The sequence below is a fragment of the Battus philenor genome, unplaced genomic scaffold (assembly GCF_028537555.1).
Source record: "Battus philenor isolate CCGP_79_NKW_IND1 unplaced genomic scaffold, ilBatPhil1.0.hap1 SCAF_14, whole genome shotgun sequence".
NCBI classification, from domain to species: Eukaryota; Metazoa; Arthropoda; class Insecta; order Lepidoptera; family Papilionidae; genus Battus; species Battus philenor.
The window spans coordinates 11238694-11266540 of record NW_027181676.1 but is presented as its reverse complement, the minus strand read 5'-3'; the positions used below and the strand labels follow the sequence as shown (position 1 = coordinate 11266540).

Sequence of the window (27847 nt, the reverse complement as noted above, 5' to 3'; positions counted from 1 at the left end):
CGATGTTAATGTAATATCATTTTAAATCATATCTAAAATTTCGCTATTATTCAAAATTTACATTGAAACTAGGACAAGCCACATAAATATAGAAACTTTGATAATTATACATACATCTTTAAACTCAATTGCTTTTAAATGACTTCGTAAATGGTATAATCTTGCACAAAATACATTGCGACATTTGGTTTAAGACGCCGCTAAATTTGTGCAATGTAAATTTAATTGTTTGCGATTATACCTTTTTGCGAGTACACTGCTTAGCTCCGCTGACGGTAATGGGTACATTAGGAATTATTTATCGAGTACCGCATAATTACAACCCATAGAAGTGCCTGGGAAACTTAGAAAAATGTACTTCGTGCTTCTTTCTTATGAAACGCGTTTTTTATACCAAACTAAAATTATCGATGTGATAAAAACAGTTGACTAATATAGTAATAAAAATTCTAGCTACCTTAAATTAATGAAACTAATTTACCTTTCTACACAACTAATATGAAATATGTATGTCTGGGATATACATGATCTACTAGAACAATATATAAAATTTATTTTAGCCAAATCTTAAGTAATTTTAAAAATTTAAGACGTGTTTAAAACAGGTAATTGTTTAAAATGATTTTTAAGACTAACTATATAATTAAATAAATACAAAAAAAATCAGGACATTTATGTAAAGAAAACTTTCTTCGCAAGAAACCGTTCGGGAGTCATCTACTCACAGTGTTGTAAAAGAAAATGCACAATTAATTTCTTTTATTCTTATACCTGAACAGGAAGCCCCAGGGGTGTAACGGTTACTTTTCCCGCTCTTTCAAAATGTTTAGAGAAAAAATAATAAGAAGGGTGACGTAAAATAATAATGAACTGAAATTTGAGATATTCAAGTATATCTTTCTCACTAGAGCAGAATTAAAATTTTTTGAATAACTTTCTCTAGATTCTTCTTTCCTGTCATTTCTAAAGGTCGTACCCGTCTAAAATACTTGACAAAATAGATGACAAGTTCCGGCAATGCCATCCTGTCGTCTATTTTCCTTAGACCACTAGTAACGGAGAGTCCTGTTACCGATTTGACTTTATCAGACCAGCGAGAAGGTGTTATCGGCTTATATCTCTACAACCAGAAGTTTGTCGAAGTTATCTGGAATTTTCTATATTTTTAAATTAACTTAAACTTATATTTTTTATTTAAGAAGAATATGTTTTACAAATAAACGTTAAATTTTCCTAAAAATGTCTTTGCCCTTATAGTACATATATACCTTTAATTTAGTTTTATATTTGGCTATTGTCGATGACAATTATGCCGACCAACAACTGGGGTAACAAAGGATTGCATTTAATATTTTTATACAACATAGTATTATTTATTATAATTCCTTTATTTTTCCGTAATTATGTGTATTATTTGGTTCAGAGTTTTCTTAATGACATAACAGACGTGTGTCGCGCTAGTACATAAATAAAACTCAATTCTTAACATTAACTTATGTAAAATTAAAATTTATTTTATTACTTTTACTTCTGAAAGTTTAAATTTGTGTACTTAGATCATTTTATAGTTTGAATGCATAATATCCTCGCGTAATGAAGTCGTTGAGATTCTGACGATAGCCCGGCTTCTTATGAAAGTATCTTGATGAAGTGCCTTCATATAACTTTAGCGCGTGCTTTATCACTAGTTTGTTCCCCGATAGCTGTCTAGGCCACGATGTTTTCAAACCTCTGAAAGTTTTATTGTATAACTATAGTTCTTATGAAGTTTATCTAATTTTCTTGTACTGCACTTTTATGGGTAAAACAATTGATATTTGACTAAATGGCATTTAACCTTTATTCGCGTCATTACGATCACACTGCCTGTGCATCTGTCTATCTTAGCTAGACAACGTCGATAATCATTAGATTTTCGGAATGGTTCGACGATGTTGATATGTGTGGTCGAATTGCTAAAACGGTGAAAAGCTTTCAAACGACGTGATGACAATACGATGAATTTTAGATCTTTTCAGTCTTGTGATTATGATCCCTTTACAATTTTAATAACAATTTAATTCAGGCTTAAATTTATGCCGACTAAAGTCAAAAAGAACTATGAAGATAGCTGGATAGATAATACTTTGAAACAGCGATGGTCAATCTTTTTCAATGCAAACCTGTGGAATTCGCTAAAGACATTTGAGTAGCTTTCAGAGTCCGGTTCAAGAGTAATTATATTCGAATCTAGTGCGTAATGAAATATTCATTCAACATCGCGGTGGGACTTCTGCACGTGTTTTTACGTAGGTAAGAGAAAGAATAACCAAAGCATTTTTTGTAAATTCTCAATATATTCCAACCACTAAAAAAAGTTGAAGATAAAATTATTAAAATTTAATATTATTTACAAATGGTTAAATACGTTAAAAATTCTAATCACACACACAAAAGGTAGATGCACCTAAGTTTTGGCCACCGATGCTTTAAGAACTTAAAGTGATCGAAACGGGAACGGAGAAATTTGACAGTTAATTTAAATTACCTACATAGCTCTCAAATCAGCTATAGCTTCACGTCTATAAAGCTTTTACACCATATAATGAATTAGCTTGTATAAGGTACATATTTTTATCATCTTAATATTTTAAATTATTTTACTAAAATGTGCTACACAAGAATTCGGGTGAGGTATAATACTAAGATTATATATATATATATATATATATATATATATATATATATATATATATATATATTGATAGATAGGTTATAAAATACTATAGATATACGTTATAAACAATAACAAAACAAATAATTATAAATAACAAAATCCGAAGAAAGTTACACTTAATACGCTTTAGTAGACCGCACGCCCGAAAAAATTGTACCACAAGCGCAATAAAAACTTTCTCGAACGTAAATAACATTCCTTATTAATGACATGTGCAATGTTACCGAGATATTTGCATCCACTGAGACCCCGCTCTCAGGGTGTTCGCAGCGAACTCGCTTTGTACTTTTTGCTCCTCTCACCATTACAGACCTCAACGTGATTTCATTTTAGTTTCATTCAGACCCTCGTGCATAAAGTCTTCGTTTTATGAAGTCATTGTTTTGAAATAACTAATAATTCATTGGTTGTTACAATTGAAATTACCAGTTTTTATTTTTCTGTCAAGTATAAGTCTTAGTAGACTAGTTGAAAATGCTTATATAGAATTAAGTCCGTCATTAAACATTGTATTAAAATAACAAATAGATTAATCACATAATCAAGTAAATAAATACAAGTTTGTTTATGATTCATATTAACAGAAAATGAGTAATACATTTTATTATGATCATCATCATACCAACATTATGTCACCCATTCGACCTCCACTGCTGAACATTAGCGTGCCCCATAGATTTCCAACGGGACAGGTAGGAAGCGGCCTTTATCAAAAATGTCTGTCCACCATGTTTTCTTCAAAAAGCTTTTTTTTCTTTTCAGCCCATAGACGCCTAGTGCAAAACATAGACTTCCCTCAAAAATATTTATGGAGAGATTCACCATATTTACAACGCTTGGCAGGCCGGTTGGCGATCGCAATGTGGTATTATGGTATACAGAAGACGCTACTGCCCATCATTTGGAAACTCGTTTGTGAACAGTGGCAATCTTATATAATTAATGCACAACGTGTAAATTATATATAAGACTGTAATCAAACTCGCAATCTAGAATCAAAAGTTTCTGTCATCGACTGCTGGGGTACTACCGCTCTAAAACGTACTTAACATTATCTTTATAATTAATTCACTGATGATTATTTGTATTTTGTATTATTTTTTTTTTTTCTTTTTAACAGTAATTTATAGACACATTTATGCTGTGTCATATAAAACTAATGAAAACACATATAATGTTTTACCTAAATAATTTAAAGAGTATTAAAATCATGCGTTTCAATAATCTACACATGTACATATATGTGTAGAATACATACGAGAGGAAAAGTAACAATTTTTTCACAATATAATTTAGAATCAGGTCAGCGTCCTGTCTAGTCACTTTCTATCTAAAACATATTAATATTTATTTCAATATCAGATAAAAACGATTTCAGTATACGGTATACTCGTCACGGAATTGTGTTACACTAAATCGTATAGACGTACCGGGTAAATATTCAAATTTGGTACACATAACGAAAAGCTTCAAAAATCCATGTCGGCGCGTATGTCGGTGAATCTAAATTTCGTTGTTAGCATTGAATTTACATTCTGCTTTTTGCATCAATATTTACGAATGCGTTATAAAATTCCATCTAACATAAAAATATATTTATTTTTTATTAATATATCCGTTACTTTAAAAAATAAATTTGTGTTCCATATTCGTAAAACTTTACAAATAAGGTATTTTCAAAATTATACAGCTTGGTTAGTTATAGGTGTATAAGCTTTAAAGATATTTGTCGATAAATATTATAGACAACTAGCTGATCCCGCAAACTTTGTTTTGCAAAAAAAATTAAAGTTTTTAATTAATATATGTAAGATAAGGGTTGATCGTAGAGGGGTGAAAATTTAGGTTTGTATGTATTTTTGTATGCTGTATCATAATAAAATAAAAACCAAAAAAATTGTCTAAAAAATTAAAAATAAAATTTAGGGGTGGACCACCCTTATCACTTAGGGGTATGGAAAATAGATAGTAGCCGATTCTCAGACATACTGAATACGCATGTAAAATTTGGTAAAAATCGGTCAAACAGTTTCGGAGGAGTTCAAGTTCGAACACCGTGACACGAGAATTTTGTATATTAGATTAATAATTAAAGTTATATTACTATAGTAAGCGAAAGACTTAACTTGTAGTTACCATATTTTTAAATTAAATATTGTTTATTATCTCTCCCTGCAGACTTTGTACTGCCAGAACTTATTGGCCTGTTATATTCAAAATAAGAATAAAATCTTTATAAGTTTTACTTACATACATGCTACAGGTTCACACATTTAATATTTGTACACCCATAACCAACCACTCTGTACGGCGCTATTAATTCCAATTTAAATGTTTAAACATAAATTACTAAATGATAAATATGTCATACAAATTAAACATACATTTTACTTGAAATACACGTTTAAACTACTTTGCGATATTATGATGCAATTAATGGAACATTATATGAATTTAATAATAGCAAGGTGTAGGATATTTAAATATTTACGAACGTATACATTGATAGATGTATAAGTTATTTATTTATATTTTTTATAAATTGTTAAATGTCAAGTCAATCTAGAGTGGTGAGAGATAACTAGAAGGCAGGTATATTAATATCGTAATAGAAAAAGTATAAAAACTAAATAATAGATTAACAATAAATAATACAGTTATTATCTATTTAATAACAAAAAAAAACCTATGTAGGATGATATTATTCATGTAAATTATACATACACCTATATATACCACATAAAATATACAAGTAAAATGTTGATCATTATCATTATATCAGCCGATAGACGGCCACTGAAAGGCGTAACCTATCCCAAAGATTGCCACGGGGCAGCGGCCTTTAGATCTCGAACCTTCTTATGGAACATAAATCAAGTTAACTCTTTAAATACGAGGGAGAGTTAATTCCAAAGTAAGACGCTTTATACAGAAAAAGTTGAAAGAACTAAGATTGGGAGGAAAAAACATTAAAGATTATTTAAAAATCGCAGATTAAGGAAGAAAATGGGATACCGCATTCCTATCGGTGGTTAGAACCGATATCGCTAGAGTTATAGTTGACAAATAGTACTGAAATATTTAAGCAATTTACGCTACTACTACTAGATAGCTGGTTGTCGTAGTCAGCAGTTACAATCCTCAAAAGTAAAAGAAACTATCATAGAGAGAATAGAAATTAATGTGAACAGCGGATTGGCTAGGTGAGGTGGCAGAGGCTGCCCTCTGAGTAAGATAGTACTTACAACTGATTGTCGCCATAGCCCTCAGGTCTCTGGACTTAAGACCATAGATCAGCGTTCACAACGCTGGATCCATCCACCAGGTGGACAGAAGACTTTGTTAAAATCATCGAGAGATGCTAAATGTTGGCCGCTACCAACCGTTCCTATTGGAAATATATGTGTGAGGTATATGAAAAGCAGTAGACATTTTGCGACTGAAATGAATGAAACAAAGTTGTAAAAACACGGTCACTTTCTAATTGCATGTTGTAAAATTTATTAAAATTTACATTCACAGGTAAAATTTTAAAATCGCTTCTGTAATGGGTTTCATCGTGTTAATAGTCGAATCGCGATGATTTTTCTTATTTGATGAATGTAAACAGTGTCTTGAATCGATTATGGAATTCGACGAGCGTACCTTGATAATTCCTCTTGAGCACGGACTTTGAAATACTCACGTCAGATTTCCAAATATAAATTATGTAATGCGTCAACCGTAGCTCGAGATACGTCGCGAATTGTATAAGTTAAGTACCCGAGCGGTGTAATAATGAATTTGCTCCATTTACTTCAATTTAAAACGAAAGTAATCCACGAGTGCGCTCACGGAGCCTAGCTTAGGAAAAGATAACGGTAACAGTAATTGACAAAAAAGATGACCGACGGTGTCGCACGACCCGATGCGCTAAACAAAAAGAAAACCTGCCTCAATTATTTAACCACCGGTGTTAAGGAACTCGGACTATTTTTATCTCGTTCCGATGTAAGAAAGAAATAAAAAAGAAGCTATCGTGATTCGATTACCGCGATTGTCGAACCGGAGCGACCGCTTATGATCGACCATTTCTTACAACCGTGTGCATTCTTCGCTTCTTATAACAATTTATATATAACTAACTTTGTTATTCTTACTCGTAACTATAAATTATGTAATATATGTCTGTATAAATATATAAAACAAAATTAAGTTACTGTACTTATTTTACAAAAATAATATATTCCATGTCAAGATTATATTTTTTGTATTGTGCCATAATTAAATAAATAAAGTGATCAGATAAAGTTAACATTTTATTTATTCATTTTATTTCTAATTAATAATTTATTTTATTTATTTATAATTATTCCACTAATAAACTCTAAATATAAATTTTGTTCTCCATATATAGCATGGTTCGTCATATATAACAAAGTGAGCATAGACAATAAAACGCTGTGGTTAGATGTATTTTTTTTTCTTCCCATCTTCCCATCTTATATCAAAACCAGCCCGACCAGTTTTATGTCTGTTTTACTGTTCGCAATTTAACTTGTGACGTTAAACTTTAATGCGTAGATCAAACAACCGAATTGTTTTATATCATAGTGACAAGTCGAGGTCGTTGACCTTATAGTATGTCCTACTGATCATCGTTGGAAAAGTGGTTTTTCACGCAGTTTTTATATAAAATATCTGCACCAAAACCCATTACCTGTCGCCTTTGGATATTTTACCCCTAATTAACACCTAATAGTAGATTGTAGTGAACCCATATAGCATAGAAGGATCTTGGCCTATCCAAAATGACATCTTGTAAAATAACTGTTCCGCGAATAAAATTACAACATAATAGCTAGATTCGTTTTAGTTATTATTTATTCATTTTTTTATCGTATAACAACAAGACAATAAGAAATAAGGTGAAATGGTCAAAAATTAAGTACAAACGTCTTATCGCTAACGGCGATTTCTTCTAGACGACCATTTAATAAATTATTGAAATTTCAATGTATGTAACTACTAAAGGAAGGTATGAATATGTCAATTTTCGCCGTTTTATTACTATTTGCCGAACATCAAAGATTTTTAAAGTAACACCAAATTTAGACTCGTCCATATGATATTGCGTCGGAAATGCGGACCAGTCTATCAAATATTGATAATAAACCGTTCAATACTAAAAAAAATATTATTAATGTACTAAATAAATGTTAAAAATGTTTAGTCTGAACAAAGTGGTTTAATTTCATGGCGTTAAGTATTTTTAAAAAGGTCCAAACAGGAAGATTCAAGAATTTCTGTGTTACTAACACTTAAAACATACCATAGCTTTACTAACAAACCCAAACCCGGAAAACACCGTATTGACATAGACAAAGCATATTAATTACTCCACCAGTTGAACGCTCTGTTAAACTTCTACGTTCCACGCTTAATATTATTAAAACTCAAATCTTTATTTTAATGAAAACCTAATATCTCTATTTAAAATGTTCTAACTTTCATGCGGAATGAACAGACTAAATAGCTAGATTATTTTTCTAGTTAACGAGAGTCTAATATCATCTATGTTTAATTAAATTTTTTTGCGTGAAAAATAAGGTTATAGTTCAGGGTTTACTAAGACTAAGTTAACTATGGAGAGCTATGGCTTCCTTCTATGAGATGATTGATGACATGGTTCAGAAGGAGACTGCCGAGCGGATCAGCAGTGAACAGACCCCACTCAGGGACGGCGTCATTTGCAGTAAAGAGCCTTGTAACAGCATTCTGGATATAAGCGTTTTCATACCATAAAAGAGGTTTTCGGAGTCTTGGGAGGTTAGGGTGGGAGCCCTAAACTCCTACTAGCTTCAACGACGCAGGCGGACAATGAATCGACGTAGTCTCAACCATCTGAATAGCATAAAAAATAGCATACCGCGAGGGACTGTGTAAATAATAATGTGGAATGAAAAAGTTCCTAATGGAAATACCGCGGTTCCTCGCAAAGGTTTCACTTAACTGTCGATTAACTAGGTTATGCAATAAAATAAATTTAAAAGAAAATTCGGAAAACCAATAAACTAGAAACAAAAATACAGTATAGAATAATATGAAAACCCTACAAATTAAAATAGTCATGACTTTGTTAGTTAGTGTCTGTAATACGAATATCGCAGTAATTATTTAAAAGATTCCTTAATTGAGACATTGGAGATTTTTTAATTAATCATTAAACATTTAAATGAACACAGTAACGTTAAAATACATTTTGTAATTTTTATGAGGGCCTTATACCTAAGTGGACTTCAAATAATTAAATCATCCGTGTTTCACAGTGGGTTTTCTTAATGCATACATGCTTAAACGAGTATATGACGATAACTGTTTTATCGTAAATATTTGATATAAAAAGTAACTTTTGTGTTTCTTACGGGATTCTTCTGGGCAGAAACAACTTTCCAGTAAATCACATTAAACATATGTAGTTTAATTAATTATGATATGTATTAACATGTGAAAGCTCATTGTGATTTAAAATTAAATAATTTCAAGTTATCTTAAGTGTAGTTTACCAAAAATATAAATAATAAAACGCAAGTTACATTCATATTAAGTAGATGGTAATAATTGTGAAATAATTTAAGACGAGTTAGCTATTATTTTTATAATACATCAGTTTTGTGAATCGTAATAAATTAATAAAAAAACATGTTCACTGCCATGTTTTCTATCATACAAGTGCTTTCTTAAGGTCTTCGGAAGACTTTGGAAGCAGGATTTTCAACCGCTCCTGTTGGAAATCTCTGGCAAAAGGCTTATGTCCAGCTGTGGACGAACGGTGGTGATAATTATAAAGCGCTTTATTCCAACTTATTAAAAATTATATAATGAATATAATGAGCTTGTTTATATTATACGCTTATTTCGTATTAAAGAATAATCTTTATGTTAAACAATAGCGAGGCATTCTAAACATTTTCCTTTTAAAGCTGTTCAATAAACCCTTATAAACGATCCTCTCGATTTATCCCGCAATCGTTTGTCGAGTAAAAGTCGATAACTTCATTAGTTATTCGCTTCCCTCCGACAGGTCGTGGTAAATACGGAATATCATTTTTCAATCTAGAATCCTAGGTGAATTTTCCAGCCGGTCAACGCCGGGGCCATGTCTCAGTTTTTTTAATGCAATTACGGGTGGATGAATACATAAACAACGTTTGAAAATGTCTGGTTCCATTTAAAAAGAGAATTTCAAACGGGAGTGCAATTATGGATCTGTAGTTTTCTATGTTTTTTTATGACAGTGACTAAACGAGCAGAGACTAGGTAATAGTATTTGATACGGCCAGTATAAAATTTTGTTCTACACAATTTTGAAATAATGTACCCAAAATAAAATGGTACGGTGGTTGGCTAGTAACTTGTTTACTTGGCTAGTGATTTTATTACGCAGTATTCACCAGACTGTATATTCAAATGCATCAATATATGTAATGGTACTAACAAGCTAAGAATGCGTTTACATGAAGGTAGAATGTCTGTCCAGAACTGATGCTTACAATTTTTGGACGCTTTCTTTAATGAACATTTTTTTGTTTACTGTACAACTTTCGTTCTTAGAATAATTACCATGTCAAAGACGTAACGAACATTTTAGAACTTCAAAATAAGGCCACAGACCATAACGATAGGTAATTAGAGAATAAAGGGTTTTTAAAATTTTTGAAAAAAATTAATTCTTATTTACGCTACATTGATTAGTGGTGCGTAAAAACATATTTAAATTTCTAAACAATTGTTAACGTCTTTTATAATAATCTGACCCTAATTTCCAAAAATTAAAAGAGCGTTTTATTTTTTTTAAGCTTCTATCCAGAAACCTATGATCTGGATTCACGCAGATATGTATACTAAATATTGCTGTTCCGAAAAAGAAATCTACGATCATTAAAAATTATACACATTTAACTCGCACCTCCTAACGATATTTTGTTTCATTTCATTTTACTTGGATATGAATGCGAACCGAACGTTTAATCAACGGCAGCGACGGTTTTTCGATTTTATATTTGATGTCAAAGTTTTATTTGTTCGATTTGTTAAGTTTTGTTTTTAACTTATAGCAACATGATATTTAGCTTTAAAAAACTCTCTTTCCAATTATAACATACGAAGTTAAACTTTGTTGATTTGTAAAACAGTGTTGTAACTTTGTGTAAATTTTATATTGTTACTGATCTAAAAAGATGAAGGAAAATATCGCAAGAAAATGAGCATATTGAATAACCAACAATCTAAATATGATTGCATTGCCTCTACGTGGATTCTTTTTTGTCTCTTGTCTTACAGCGGAGACAAGAAAAGTATTATTTGAACACTTACCGGCTAAAACAGTCTCCTTTGTTGCTCTTTGTATAAACTATGGCAATGCCCTCGCATACTATCGCGGTGGTCTAGTGCCTCCATAGGAAGAGCCTGGAGGTGCTTGTTTTATGTTAACGTATGATAACGAGTGAAATCTTCACTCGTTATTATCATATCTGAAAGATGTTTGCATTCCAGTATTTTATTTAATTTGTTATTTAGTAACCTTTCCCACTGCTTAGGTTGGCTTCGAACTTAGAACATTTTTCGCAGATTTTAACCCACGAATTTCATGCTTATAAATCGTAACTTTTATCGTAAAGTATCGATTAATTCAGAAAATAAATTCAACAAACAATTCCTTCTTTTAAGTAATTTTATAAATATACTTCCATAATTTAGTATTTAAGACAACCACATACGCGATCATAAACTTTATCAATTATGGTTGGTTGTTTTATAATAGTTTATTAGTTTTAAACTTTCTAGCGTACAACAGGTGTCACAGGGCGTATTTAATGCCTAGGGGTGTTTTCCGCCAGCTACTGTAAGAGAAAATTGAGTATGTGGTACATGCGAAAACATAGTTTTTAATCCTAAGTGATTTTGCAAAATATATTTATATTGAAAAGCAAAGTCTTAATTATTTTTTAAAAAAGTCATAACTTGAAATCAAAACAACAATTATCGAATAACCCATTTCGCAGGAAACTTGACAAACCTCCAAACTAAATTATCCGGTAGGCGAGCTGACCTAATTTTTACTATGAGCTGCATTGCAGTAATGCACTTGCCTCTATAAATTTAGCACTGGAAAAACTTACGACAGCTAAATATTATTGCTCTGTGCCGCGATAAAACGGAACATAACGATAGCTGATTCTTGCCGGCTATTTAAGCTATATCGTGATTAAAGCTGCTACTAAGCTTTCGTTGCGAACTCTATGTATGTTATAATACTCTACAACAAACGCTATTCTACGTTCGATAAAACTAAATTTAATTCAGTATCTTAGCATATTAAGTAGTTTTAAAATACATCGTATAAAGTATATTCTTTCGTCAACATTTACATCTCCAGTTTAGTATTTCTTTTGATATAGATTATTATGAAAAGAAATCTTAGCAAAACAATACACATTTTAACGCTTCACATAAATCACTTTGACCCGCAACATTTAATTGTTCCCTTTATTGACATTTACAGTTTTAGGAGATTGGAAGACGCAGAAGACTAAATCTCTTATTTGGTGAAGAAATCTAGCTCTAGATTAGATTAGAAGACAGCCAAGGTCACTTCAGGATATTTAGATAGCAGGAAAAACCAGGTGCCCTTGAGAGGAAACCATGGATTGGACTGTGAATCGATATGCCTTTAGCGTTTTGAGTAAACCGATCTTTTTCTATAGTCGGAATAAAACTGATGAAATGGCTTTTTGAAAAATGCCTTCTAGAAGTCTAAAAGGCTTTCTTCGCAGAGACTTTCGGATCGTTTATACAGCCGATCTATGGAGTAACCCCATAGAGGAAACTTTAACCATTTGTAAACAGAACAGCAATGACCGAGACGACGACCCAGGACTGGTTCAAGCCATAGGCCTCCTCCAAGAATTCCTCCTCCCCGTATATCTATAGGGGGATATACTATAATCGCTATAATTAGCAGGCAGGTTGGCGATCGCTGTATGGCATTATGGTACGCTGAGGGCGCTTCTACCTATCCTCTGGAAACTTATTTGTGGGTAGTGGCAGTCCTATATAATTAAAGCACAAATTACGAATTATATAAAATTGTTATTCGGGAATCTAACCCGCGACCTACAATCGCAAGTCGCAGTCCTTTATAGCTGGACTACCACTGTTCACTATATACTGTGTACTTATATTTAGAAAAGTTGACTACGTTTTGAACAGAGAATTTTAATCGAGCTTTCAAAGCGAAAGCTTTAAATGTACTAGCGTTGGAGTCGATACCTGTTAAAAGTTGTTGTTTGCACTAAAAGTTTGTTATATTGTTAAATCTAAAATAGAAATAGAGACAAATTGAAATTTAAATATGTATCAGCCTTTGATAATTAATTATTTCTAAAATTCTGTTTTTTTTTTCTGCAAATTTGTAGTAACTGAAATTACACTTATAAGTGAATATCAGAGAGCTTGATGGCTCAATATTGTGACATTGCTATGTACTAATTCAAGTTAAAGTATATTTAATATAAAAAGCATATGCATGCACATATTTATAATTTTGTTGTGTGTATTTGAATGTAGGTAGGTATTTCTGTGTGTGTTTTAAACAAAGTCTTCAGTATTCCTGTTGCAAGTCCTGAGTAGATAGGTCAGTCAGACAAGTATTATATCGTATCATATGTTTTCAAACCATAGGCGCCCACTGCAAGGCAAAGGCCTCCCCCTGGGGTGTCTATCTATGCCTATATATCCTCTACATAGAGCAATCACCACGCTTGGCAGGCGAGTTTGTGTTCGAAGTGTGGTAGTATTGTACGCATCTTGCACAGATTCTGTTCATCCTCTGGAAACTTGTTTATAAGCAGTAGAAATTCTTTATAATGCAAAGGTATGAATTATATCAGATTGTGTGCAATCGAACCCGCGACCTGCGATCACAAGTCTTGGTTCTTTACCGCGGCTACCGCTGCTCGAAGAGACGTGTTTAGAATTTTTGGGCCTAGAATATACTGATTTCTTCTGATAATTTCCATCATTTTTTGAAAAGTGCAGTTTTCGATAAATCGAAACGAAGACATCCTAACAACCTGTTAAATTTATATATATTTCCTTAAATAAATATATATGTCCAAAAACCTATACTATACTGTTGTATTACAGAACAGTATTACTAATACTACTAAATTTCTGAGGTATTTGAGCGAGTACACCGGGAAGGTAGACAAATATTAAACTGTCTGTATATATCTCATGTATATTTTGGAAATTGCGCACATTCTTTTCTTAACCGATGAATTAAAATAAACCCTACTTATTATGAATATATTATATATATTAAGTTATGGAAACCTGTATATAAATATGTAACAAATCAAGATACAGAAACGCCTAAATTGGTATTAATTTTGATAAAGACATCGTTTTCATTTAAATAAATTTCATTAAAAGTTAACAAACCCACACTCATGAAGTTCATTCATGAATACATATCCAAATCAAATCAATGCGATCTCGTTTTACACTGTCCTCGTGTATCCGTCGAATACTTTTGTGTTTATTATCTATATGTCTAAACATAAATTGAATAATTTTTAACATCTTTAAAAAATTGCAATCCAGAAAAATTTATGATATTTTTGAAAAAGATTTTTAAGTAGTGACTCTTTTAACTTGACGAACTAGCGCTTGAGTAATTTTCATAGCCCAATTAAGTTATATTTAGTCTTTCGAATTAATATTTACCATTTGTCAAATCTTTACAATAATTCTCATTTAATTATTAATAAGTAATCCAATATTACTTTTAACATTCGCCATATTATATTTTATTTCGTACCTAATTAAAAAAATAATAATCATATTAAATGTAACTTTTTATTGATGGATTTTTAATTTAAAGCGTTCTAAGTTTTGTGTAAATAAGCTTTTAAATGAGTAAATGGATAAGTAATTTGCTGTGAATTAATGTATGGTATACGCTACCCTTGAGCAGTGGTAGCCCAACGTTAGAGAACTGGGAATTGCGATCGTCAGTCGCCGGTTCAATGCCCGGGATCTTACATACTTCATAATTTGCAAATTAATTATAAAGGAGTGTTACTGCTTACAAAAAAGTTTCTAGAAGATGTGCAACAGCGTCCGCTGCGTGCAATAATACCACATTACGATCTCTAACCCACCTGCCAAGCGTGGCAAATATGGTATATACTCCCATTGATATCTTTGGATTAAGGTGGCATTGCAGTGAGGGTCTATAGCCTGAAACGATGAACAAAATATTTCCCAAAAATCAGTGGTTTAAGAAATAATTAACGTAATTCTAGTAATTATAGGACTATCTCATTCTATGAGATAAAATACAATAATGTAAGTAATGTTACATATTTCATAGTAATCACAATATACAGAGTGATTAGAAATAAATGTTAAAGCTTTACAGCTTTTTACTGACCCATGAATTATACATTTGTCGCTTTATAGCTTTTTTCCCTGTAATTAATCACCATGTGTATTTATCGAACGAAAAACATCAGCAAGTTACCACAATTAAAAAATCAAAAATTAAAAAAAAAGTTTAATTAGTCTGCAAAGTAGTTATATAAGTGGAGAGTATATATATTCGCATGCAAACGCATTTCAAGTAATCTAAACTCCAACGCGCAGAAAAATTCCATCAAAGGAATTAAAAAGCTAGTATGATCTTAACACCCGTTGCAAAAAGCCTCGTATACTGAGTATTCTACACTGGAATAACTTGTTAACCCGGCCACATATACTAGTACAGAGTACCATATACTTTTATAGTGCACATATAAAAACCGATAGGTTATTTAAAACTGTCGAGAAGAGATATAATTTTTTTTTAATTTAAAAACATTAATTATGATTGTCATGAAATTAATAGTTCCATTTAACTTTAATAGATCTATTTAAGTTTTATTTTTTAACGTGATATATAAATAACTTAATTTGTTACGAGTAATTTTTTGAAACATTATTTTCAACACAGTTATAAGAAATTTAAATTCTATGTAACCGGGTTTATACCATACAAACATAAGCCATGCCATTCATAACGGCCAGTACCTTGTAAATAAAACCGCACACACATCTAAAGGAGCAGCACAGATAACGTACTGGAGTTTTAATTTTCTCTGCGGGAACATTACGCGATATCATCTCATAACTGGCTAATATTTCATATCTCCCTACTTGACGTCATTTTTCAAAGCTCCTAAGTACAGTTACAGATAATCATAGGTAATCTTATATTTTTCGTATGACATATAAACTGTAGATAAACTTTATTTATAACAAAAAAAATAATAAGCTAAATTAAAATAAATAAATCAAAACGTCGTCGTTGCAATGAAACAATAATATTTGATAGATTAATTCTATCTTTATTTTAATTATAGAATTTAAATATTAAATTTCAAAAAAGAGAATTGTTAATTAAATAAAAAAAAAATAAATGTACTCACCGAATATTAAAAAGCTGATGTACGTATTTACCATGCAGTATTCAAAAGAGCATAGTAAGTTCGCCGGCAGTACACGTTATTATTTACGAATGCTTAAATAGTTTTGAAGTAACGCGTCTAGTTTAAGCGGAGGTCCGTCACGCACGCGATCTGCAGCGTATGTTGGCGGCAACTGACTGAGAGGAAGCGCATGCCTGGCCCCCTCCTGATATCACTCCACTTTCGGTTCATTCTCTCGCCTCCCCCGAGACTGTGGCTAATTTATCACGACGCCATATCTACCGGGCCCTTACAATCCAGCTTCCAGCGTGACTTAGATCTTCTTACACTTACCGGTATCATTGACCGATTAAGTATTAAAAATATACTTGTTAGGTAAAAACTGTTTATGTTTTACTATGAAATATTTACACGAATAGTTTACATTTATATTTATATTTTACTGCAACACTAAATATGTAATTAAATAATATAAATAAAGAATATATAAATAATCTTAACCTATTGTACACTTAAAATAAAAGTTTACATAAATATTATTTAGATTTTATAATTAAAGTTGTAACGTAATCATTTTAAAATTCATTCCATTGTAATTGACTGTATAATTTTTATATATATGTTGTTCGTGTAGATGAAGATAAATTTAAATATAGTATGTATTATAATATATTTATAGAGTCGTTAGTGATTGTTATGTTTATATAATTTAGGGGTCCTTTTAATTTTTTGGTTTTATTGCTTTGCATTTTGATTTTTATTTCTCTTTTATAACATAATACATTTATTTCACCTTCTATAAATTTACATCTGCAGTGTCCAAATTAACTGTTATAACACAATACCTTCGGAATTAAGTTCGCCGTTATACATTTTATAATACATAAATGCAACTGAATTTTAAATTTTACAAAAAAGGCGTGTAAAATGTTGTTTTAAAATATAACCATGACTAAATTTCCAAATTTCTCAATAGCACAAAAGGAGCATTAGATACGAAAGTAAATTTCTCCCAATGCAACAGCCTAAATACATCATAAACGAACAGTCTGTGGCATAGTGCCACATTTGTATGGGTACCTCGGCGCACCGGACGACGGGAGCCGCTCAATAGAGCGCATGCATTGACCAGCTTACTCCGAGACACTATTTGTTGAATAAAATATCTATAAGCGTCGCTTTAAAGCTCTCTCTTTGTTGTTTTATAGCAAGCCTATTTTATAGTGACCTATTTAATATAATACCACTGACCCGTAGTAAGCAGAAAACACACATTCTCGTTTCATAGATAACTATAAAATATATATTTAGCATCAATGCCTTTTTTATTTAATTAATATATTAAATGTTAACAGTTTACGCAGAGCTTACTTAATAATATGTATACCAGGTGCTTTAAGGATAAATGAATGTGACAATCTTTTAGCAGTACAGAATCTGTACAAACAGATATTAAAAATAATTAATTGTAATATGCAAAAATTCTAATGGAAACGAAAAAGAAAACGCTTTTTTTTTACAATTTTACCGTAGCGTCATTTATTATTCTCTTGATTTTTATAGGATATACTATACATTAATTGACATTTACCCTTTTAAAGCTTTTGCACCTATTTGTAATATCCTTAATTATAGCAGTATTCAGTTGAGAATATTAGTATTATTTGAATAAAGAACTATTTTAACTTTGGTTTAATATTTTGGTGGGTTAAATTATACAATAGTCATATGTAAAACAAATTTCTGATTTACGAATTTAATAATTAAAGCCTTTTAAATAATTTTTGTATTAAGGCATCTATTACCGTGATCAGCAAAATTGCATTACAGTGCTACCCAAACCGCTGTACCGGGTCTTAGGCATGCGGGATGAAGGGGAAGGGGTACTTCGTTTCGTTAGTCTGCCAACGATTGAGGCAGCAATGCCCAAGCTTCTTCCTCGGCCTTAATTACGTCGCCCTTTCCTAATAGGCAGTACAGTGGTTTTTTATTTTGTTTTTAACATTTTTGTATTCAAATTCACTGATTGAAAAATTACTGCAATAGTATTTCGGACAAGTTCGGAAAATTTTATATACCGCGGTAATAGGTGCTATAATATTATTAATTATGTACACATAATCTACCAATTAAATTAGTATAAGATGACGTTACCGTCATGTAAAGTTTGGGAAAATAAAATTTATATCTTATTTTAAGGTAACTTAAACGGGCGAACACTATTTTTTTTATTTGAGTTAATTTCGTGTTAAACTTTTAGCAACTTGATATAATAGACAGTTAAATGGACAATATCAAAATTAATGGATTGTAAAAATTATAAAATTATAGAGTTTTCTAATACTTTTACGATATCGTCAAGATATCAATGTTAATGTAATACAAGGTTATAAGGGCCGAAAGTTCAATGGAGTGTTTTATACTGTTATGGCGTTAAAGATCCCTAGAAAGATTATAATCTGTAGAGCAGGCGTATTTTAATTTTTATTAAATATGTATCAGTTGTGAATTAAATATGTATCAACTGTCCGCATTATACGAGTCATTTCTTTGAGTTCAGCAGACCTTGGGATAGGAAATTAAAATATGCTAGAATAAAAAACAAAATATTAAATGTATATTTTTCAGTTTTAAATTTCAAACATGTTGTTAAGTGCCAATTATATGTACTTTATCATGTTTGAAGATGACAAATCAAATAAGGACTATATTTTTATAACAAAATAGTTGTTATAAATACGACATAATTCGCATTGTAGAATTTTTCAAGGAGTGATTTTATAGTTCATTTCATGTCAGAAAATATTAAATAACGTAGTGACTATAGAGTAAGATAAGGCGTTTTCAAAATTTGGATTCTATCAACCCATAAAAATACAACATATAATCCACAATTAAACTCATAGAAAGCCATAGGCCTCCCTCACATATATCTATGAGTGGATATACCATAATCTTTAATGGAATCAGGCGTTACCTTGTGGAAGTCTATCCTAAGTAAGAAAAGGACCAATAATTAGCCTCGTCCGCACATGCAGTGGTAGTCGTGCAACAAAGTGGCTAAATATTGGTCCTTTTCTTATATATACCATAATCGCCACGATTGGCAGGCCATTGGGCAATCGCAGTGTGAATTATGGTACATAAAGGACGTTGCTGCCTATCCTCTGGCATATTGATATATAGTTTGAATTATCTAAGATTGCATCCCGGGAATCGAAACCGCAACCTACGATTGCAAGTATCAGTTTTCCACCGCTTTGCTACTCTTCTGATTTTGTATTGCTAGAAATTATTGGCCTTTCGCATTCCAATAGAAATAATACCCATTTCACAATGACTACATTATACATACATGATGTTTAAAAATAAGTGTAAAAGCTTTAAAGGTTTTTTTTTCTGATAAATGCACCACCAGCTTTTACACCTATAACCAATCACGCTATGTACGCGTTCACTATTAAGATGATTAAACGTATCAAATTATATACAGTAAAAAATTACTTTTTATAACTTCTAGGTACGAAAAAACACGAAAAAATGTTTAATATATCAGATAGAAACAAATCAGGCTTTTAACACAAAAATATCTCATATTAAAATAAAATCAGTAAAACTCTTCAAAGCGAATCCTGTTCAACACATATAAATTATATCACACCGTCTACACGATCCGATAATGGATTTCCCTTAATCGTCTTTAATGTCATACGAGGAAAGACGGAGCGACGTTACGAAACCACTGGGGAAACGAATAATTCAATAAAATATTTCTGTCGCCGATGTTTATCTGAATTTCCGGCATTACATTTGTGCTGACAAGCGAAATAATTCGAAACTTGAATACGAAGTATCCACCAATTACAAGAAAATCAAATTATAACTTTCTCAAAAAGAATACTTGTTTTCTTCTTAAATTATTTTATATCTTATGTGAAATGTTGACACGTTGATTTTATTGTGTGTAAATCATTTTGTCAGATATATATTCATTTGTAAATTTATTCGATTATATATATATATATATATGTATATATGTATATATTATGTATATATATATATGTATATATATACATATATATATATATTAATTTTCGATTTATTTATTTATTCTCGTCATCCACAGCTAACAATTCACACGTAACAGAATATAAACATTTATGAATACGCTAAGCCAAATACGAAGTACACATTATTATTAATTCATATTAAATTAGACAGTAGACCTAATGTACAAAAAACAGAGCATTATTAAAGTGTGCACGGAAAATGTTTATTGAGTGTGTGAGAAGTATGTCTTTGATAAAAAATACTAAGAAAGTTTGAGAACCACACCGACTAACAAAAGTTTGCTCATACCGACCTGAACTTAAACGCAGTATAATTTTAATACAATAACTTTGCAAGTTTCGTTTAATAACTTAAAGTTAAAGACATCCGCAATGAATTTGTAATGCTTCGCTCAAAAAGCCCACCCACTTATACTGATTTATTAATTATAGGTGTAAAAGCGATTATTATACATGCATATATATATATATATATATATATATATATATATATATATATATATATATATATATATATGCTTTTGAAGTTAAGGTCTATATCTAATCACTTGATATAAAGTGATCTCTCTGAAATATGTTACGTCAATTTATTTTTATTATTGGAATGCGACAGGCTAATAACTTCTGATAGTACAAAGTCTGAAGAGAGTAAACAATAATTATTTTTTAAAGTATAATTATACCAATTTTGAAAATGCTTTTCTTATTATATTATCATTAAGTTAATAACTATCTGATACTATTGATTTTTTTGTGAAGGTGTACCGAACATTAATTGACTGCAAATGCTATACATACACTCTTATAAGCCTTTATTTATAACCAATGAACTGTACAAATGCGAATATAGATTCAGTGAACTATCAAGTCACAAATAAATGATATCCTGTAGAAAAAAAAACTGTAAACTAGTGTACGATACGTCATATTCATATTCCGATACTTTGTTATCTGGGAACAAAACGCCGTTGGCTACAGTTGGCAATTTGTGTACGCAGTATCTCGAATCGTTCAAGACTAATTCATTCATATTATTGTATATCACTCGAATACACTGATCCAAAACTTTATAACAGTTGCTGATGTGATTTAGAAACGTGCTGCAAGTTTGTTATTTTTAATAACTATAAAAATAAACTAAATAATTTATTATTTGTGTAATTAATAATTTATTCTTAGCTTTAGATTCTTCAGCTTTTTTTTTAATTATAATATCGGGCTATTAGTTTTACCACATTATTATAAAACATGGTCTTTCACTGTTGCTAACGGAACATGTAGAAGGCTACAGGATGTACTCTACAAGATGGATCAAAAATAAGGAGATAAGCAAATTGGGATGACAGTGGACAGGCCACTTAGCGCCTAGAACAAATGACTTGCTGCAGAAGCATTACGGTTCAGAGTTAAAACTATGAAGCGGCAAGCGCAGCGTAGGATGTCTGTTCAAAAAGTGGACATACAACTTTGTTAAAGTCCAACGAAATCTATGGGAAAGACCATTGACTAGCAGTCGCGTCCTATGACTGTTCATTTCTACAATTTAGCAAACAAATACTCCTATAAACGTGATAAAATAAACAAAATAATCTATCAAGTTAACACGTAAATTAAGAAAAAAATAAACGTGGATTTTGTGAATGAAGAAACTCAATAGCATCTTATCAACTGCCAGCATCTAGTAGAAAAAGTGTCTCGAACATTAGTGACGTGTCGTTCGTTAAGTACATGGTAATGAGTCTCGGCGGGATAGTGGTCAATCAGTCTCCATAATTTACTGATTTATTGGAATAGCGGACACAACCAGCGGCAACTTCATTAACTTAACTATCAGAATAATTTAACGGTTCGACCATCACTGCAGTTAGTGGACGGAAACGACCAGTTAGGTGCAGTTTCAAGGTACCGTATCGCGGCGGTGACTCGGAACTTAAACTTAAATTTAACTTAAGCATAACCAACTTAATATCGAGTTATCAGATTTATTGTGTATTTTGCATATTATACTTAGTCTGGTCGTAAATACTATTATAATTAAAAACAAACAAAATATGCCTTTTGAATTTGGAATCTGTCATTTTTGTAAGTTTGTTTAATGTGGTTTTTTTATTTTCACACCAATATCATGTAAAATACTTTGTGGTGTTAAAATGAAGTTGGGTGATAAAAAGAACTGTACCGCCAAATACAATCTTTAAAATCCACCATATAATATTTAGTCAAATATTAATTTACCGGGTTATTGAAAGGTCACTAAAATCTACTTTGTTTTGTTCGTATGATAAAGGCGATCAAAGCTGTAAGAGAAAGAGCTACTAAAACCACGTCGCGTATTTTAAAAAAAATCTTAGGACTTGCACACTATAGGATACGCACTAGTCACATCTTAACTGATCTTTTAAGAAAAAAAGGGTGGTAAAATCGAAACAACTACTTAGGCGGTACGCAAAGGGAGGTCACAGGAAAATTTTGTTTACGGATGAAAAAAATTTAAAATTAAGCAATATTTTAACAAACAGTGATTTATATTGAAAGCTCTAAAGCAACTTCTCAATAATTCAAAACAGTACAACGTGGGTACTATCCGACTTCAAGGTATGATGGGGTGTTGGCTATGGAAGAGTGACGGAGCCATATTTTTGTGAAAAATGTTTCAAAACATCGGTACAAGTGTATCAAAATACCATTCTTAAAAAAATAGTTAAGTGCTTTAACAACACCACGTTCAATAACCAAGAATGATCATTTCAGTAAGAGTTGACGCCGATTCATAAAGCTCGATCCATCCAATCATACCAAGAAGTTAGATACAGTAAGTAATAAAATGATTTAATATAAATAAACACTCCTCGTATCTACGTATATATAATTAATAAATATTTATTTTTTTAACATAAACATCGATATAGTTTTCAATAGTAATCGGCGATGGTCTTTATCTTTTTAATGTATAATAGATTTGTTAATTCAACGTTAAACCTCGCGTACATCCGACCCAAGATAACCCTACCCATCGAGCTGCCCAAATTGTGTGACGCATTATCGATGAATTACGACTATTCATGCGAACTAGTCCCTATACAACCCAAGATCTCTTGAAATAGAACAGATTTTATTATAAATCAACCGTCATTATTTAAGTTCGTACATAACTGTAAATCTTGACCCTAAATCGATGACATACATTATCATTTTTATTTTATATTATTCTTCAAAATTAAAGAAATTTACTCATATTATCTACTTAATTATTATTTATAATGCCCATATGTGTACGCCATAAGTAGAATGCCGGAAGAGCCTTATTTTTTAGAAACCAAAATCACTTCAACTACCCCTACAATGGCATCCCCATAAAAGCTACATGGGATTCAAATGCCTCCTGACCTGAGAGCCCATAACAAACCCAGACAGTTTTTTTAGTGGTCACTTTCAAGATATCTTTGATACAATCGTAGGGCAATTCATTCCTAAGCTATATTTATCTTTAAAATACTTCACACTGTAAGAGGATTTTTACAAGTTTATGTTTAATAAACATGTCAAATTTTTATAAGATTATTCGGAGATAATACACGGAAGTACATTATAATATCTTACAAAAAGTTTCATTAAGACAGAGAGCCATAGTAACGATGCAACTGACTGTGTCATTTAAAACCTCTGTATACTTTATTTGTTTTTTTTTACTTTTTACATTGACAGTTTGTGTCGCTATGCAGTTTTCCATGTTCGTTAGTTCTGTCGTATTATTTCATTGGCATTGTTCTGTTGTATTTTTAATGTTTCTATTTTTGTAAAATTATAATTAAATTACCACCATGATTTGCATTTATTTAATCCGTTTATACAGTCCAAGCGCTCACCAACATTATGTAATTTTCATATATGTTTATGTGTATATAACTTAGCAATATTAACCTGTTTTTAAAAGTCGGATAAGTACATATTACAAGTAATTATTGTCTACTATCTATCACTAGAGACTTTGTACTGCTAGGCGTTATTTTCCTGTCGTATTACAATAGAAAAAAATAATTAAAGTATTTTTTTTCAGAGTAATATGACTTTTAATGTTATAATTGTAAATAGGTGTAAAAAATTTTAAGCTTTTACACCTATATCCAATCACACTTTATGGCATATTTAAAATAATTCCGAAATCTCATTTTCGAACATTATATGGCGAGTAACATTGTTTTCTATAACTATAAAAATTATACGGGAAGTAATATAACAAATAAATTAATTATCATTAAACTTTTTATTGTGATACAAAATATTACGCAATGTTAGAATAGGATTTTAATTGAGTACATCTGTTGCTTTCAAAACGAAGGTTGTGCTTTAACACAATGCTTAATTAAAAGCTGACCATGAGGTAACTTTCAACGTCTGCTGTGAATACAAATATTATGCCATAGGGGTCGATATGGCCGCGTGCAAACTGCGATTCAGAACAGAGGCCGTCCATCAAGAATGTATTGTGAACAAAACATGATTCGTAACTTGCAATCATAATGAATCAAAGGTGGACCGATGTCATTTCCTGGTTCAAGGGCCGCGATATTATAGCATAGGTAGAAATATATATCAATTTGTATCGATTTGTATTAGTGGTGCAGTTTATATGTGATGATCTGTAGCATATTGTATCTGAATATCAAAAATACGGAATTAGCCTGCACATGACTTTAAGTTTTAAAATAATATGAAGTACTTTTTGGTTCTTCGACGAGCCATGGTAAAAGCTTTACCCAGGACTTAAGTGTGTGTTCGTATTAGTAATGAGGAGATCGGTAAACGAACAAAATAACTTAGCGGATTGGCAAGTTCTAGTGGCAGTAGACAGGTTACAAAGCACGAAGAACGATGCGATCTGGCACTGAAGGTTCTGAATTGGAGAGACCACTGTATGGCAAGCGCAACGTAAGACATCTACCCGCAAAGTGGAAGGATGACCTTATAAACGTCGTCAGAAGATACTAGACGCGGGCCGCTTCAAATAGATCGTAAAGAAAATGTATGAGAGGGGCCTATGCCCAGCAGCGGACTTGAAATAATGACTGTTTTTATTATTTATCATTAGATGCTTTACTAAAAAACCATTTTATGGTAGAAAAATGTCTCAACTACCACACAAAATAAAATCTAACTTAAACATCGTTTATTTAATAGTCATTTTAATATTATTAATCAATATTTATTGCCTATATTCACAATTAATGTTTAATAGTTAGATGCCTATAAATATGACCCGTGTAAGTAGGATATCGACTTACGAGACAGATTGTCGCATGATGATCTTTGGAAGAGACCTATAGCCAGCTATGAACGTCAAACAAAATGATGATAAGGATGTCCGATGATACTTACACGATTGATCAATTGCAAATTAAAAAACTCTTTATTCAACATACGATAGACCACATTCTTATTGACGTTAATTTGAATCTACCACCAGTTCTAATGAAATGCCTGAAACCTGAAAAGAGAGGAAATAATTTACATCTTCTGAAGTTCTCTGCTACAACTTTTGTGGAAGTTTAAGTTCATTGTCGGAGTACTTAATTTCAATAATTTAATATCGCAAAATACACACACTGTATTACAAGAATATAACAGAATCTCATTACGCCATAAGTGTTAAAAAGTAATTCAGATATTTCCTGGCCGGTTGGCCGTGGCACCGTCACGTCCGGCAACCTGGGAAATTAAGCTTCAACCGTAATTACCTTTATTTTCTTCTCTAAGAAATCTGCTTTATTCTATTTAATACTTTTTAAAGATAAATTACATCTTATTCATTGAAGTAAGTTACTCTAGTAACTTGTTTCATTCAAATGGGTCATCAATAATTCATCGTCGTCATCGTCATCAATAATTTGGAATTTCGTATGTATATGTGTGTGTATATATATATATATATAGCATGTCCGGGATTAACTGCGTGTATTTAAATAATAAGAATGCAATTTGTTATTATTTTAATGTAAACATTCAATATCAAACTTGTCAATTCGCTTCGTTAATTTTTTTTATTTTAGGTATCGTTTTATATATACTGCTATAAATTCGTAACAAGTTCAATATAATCACCATGGTCATAAAATAATGAGACTTAACTGCAAACTTTACCGCCGTGGTCGATGTCTTAAACTTTACGAACTTCTCGGGGAACTCCCCGGTTCTAAAGTATGCTTTAAATATTTTATGTAATTAAAATGAGGGTAGTCGTCTAATGTATATTAATGGCAGCTATTATAGCAGTTTTGGACTTCTATGAAGAACTTGCAGCTAGACAATACTTATGACTAGCAAGATTTTCGAAGCATTTCCATCCTTTCAATTAGTTGCGTTCATTATTTTAGAATTAAATGTGTAATCAGTTTTTAATTCAATGCAGTAAACTAGATAATTATATCAAATGCCTATAACGCACCTATCGCAATATTAATTTCATAGTCAATTTTTGAAGTTGTTGACTCGTACGGATATCTAGGGCAAATTGTCAAACTAGTTAAGCATCTCCGCAATCGCTCAATGAATCACGAGGAGGGCTATGCTCGGGATACTTCTAAATCGATTCAAAAATAAGATTAGTAAACTAACAAAAGTTACCAACATAGCCCGGTAAATTAAAGATGCAGTTGGCAGGCCACAGAGCGAGCAAAACAAGTGACTACTTGGGGCGTTATTTGAAGGGAGGCCATCAACCGGCAAGCGCAGCAGATAAGAAGACTTTATTAATGCCTTCAGAAGACGCTTGATGTGAACCGCTTTCATTCAGTCCTATCGACTATCTCTGTGAGAGGCCTATGTCCTCTTTAATATTGAAACTAGTTAACGTATAAATAAAGCATTACCGTTCGTTTAAAGCAGGATACGCTGGTCTTGGAAACAAAAGTGAAAAAGCAACGGCATTCTGCCAATAACGATTTGTATTCGGTTAGTGCTAGATACAGGATCAGCTGATTCGGAATTTACTAGATTTTATATCATTAACGGCTACATCAAGATATACAATAATTTAAAATAAATAAAATATTATACCTAAACGGGTTCCAATTAAATTGGTTGTAATACAACGCGAAATTTAACAATTCAGTCCATATCTTGAATTCCTCGGCTAAGATATGTTGGTCAATCGAGAACTTTCTCGTCATCTTTATAGACCATATATGTATAAGGAAATGAAGCATAGTCTGGTTATCATGCATGATGACTGTGATCATTAGCCACGGCTACAATGATATATGTACCATTATTATTAGTATGTTAAATCATTTTTTCCCCTACGATTAAAAAACCTTTTAAAACTAGACTAAATTTCAAAACATTACAAAACATGTCAATCATGTCAAAATTCGGTTTACCACATATTCAAAATAGTTTACTATCTATCTCCGCTGACTTTTTACTGCCAGAAGTATTGCCCTGCCGCATTCAAATAGAAAAAAAAATATTAATGTCACTTATTTCAGAGTCATTGACACTTTAAACAGGGTGATTCGAAATAGGTGTAAGAGTTTTAGAAGGTTTTACTGAAT

General features: G+C 31.5%; 1 protein-coding gene across 1 annotated transcript in view; it reads right to left on the bottom strand.

Moving 5' to 3' along the window:
* LOC137933857 (serine-rich adhesin for platelets-like) overlaps nucleotides 1-16297 on the bottom strand; it is a 63263-nt gene extending 46966 nt beyond the window's left edge. Inside the window, exon 1 of the mRNA XM_068777930.1 lies at nucleotides 16228-16297. Coding sequence (XP_068634031.1) covers nucleotides 16228-16261 — 34 coding nt within the window. The 5' untranslated portion in view covers nucleotides 16262-16297. The remainder of the gene's footprint in view (nucleotides 1-16227) is intronic.
* Between the last annotated feature and the right edge of the window lie 11550 nt (nucleotides 16298-27847).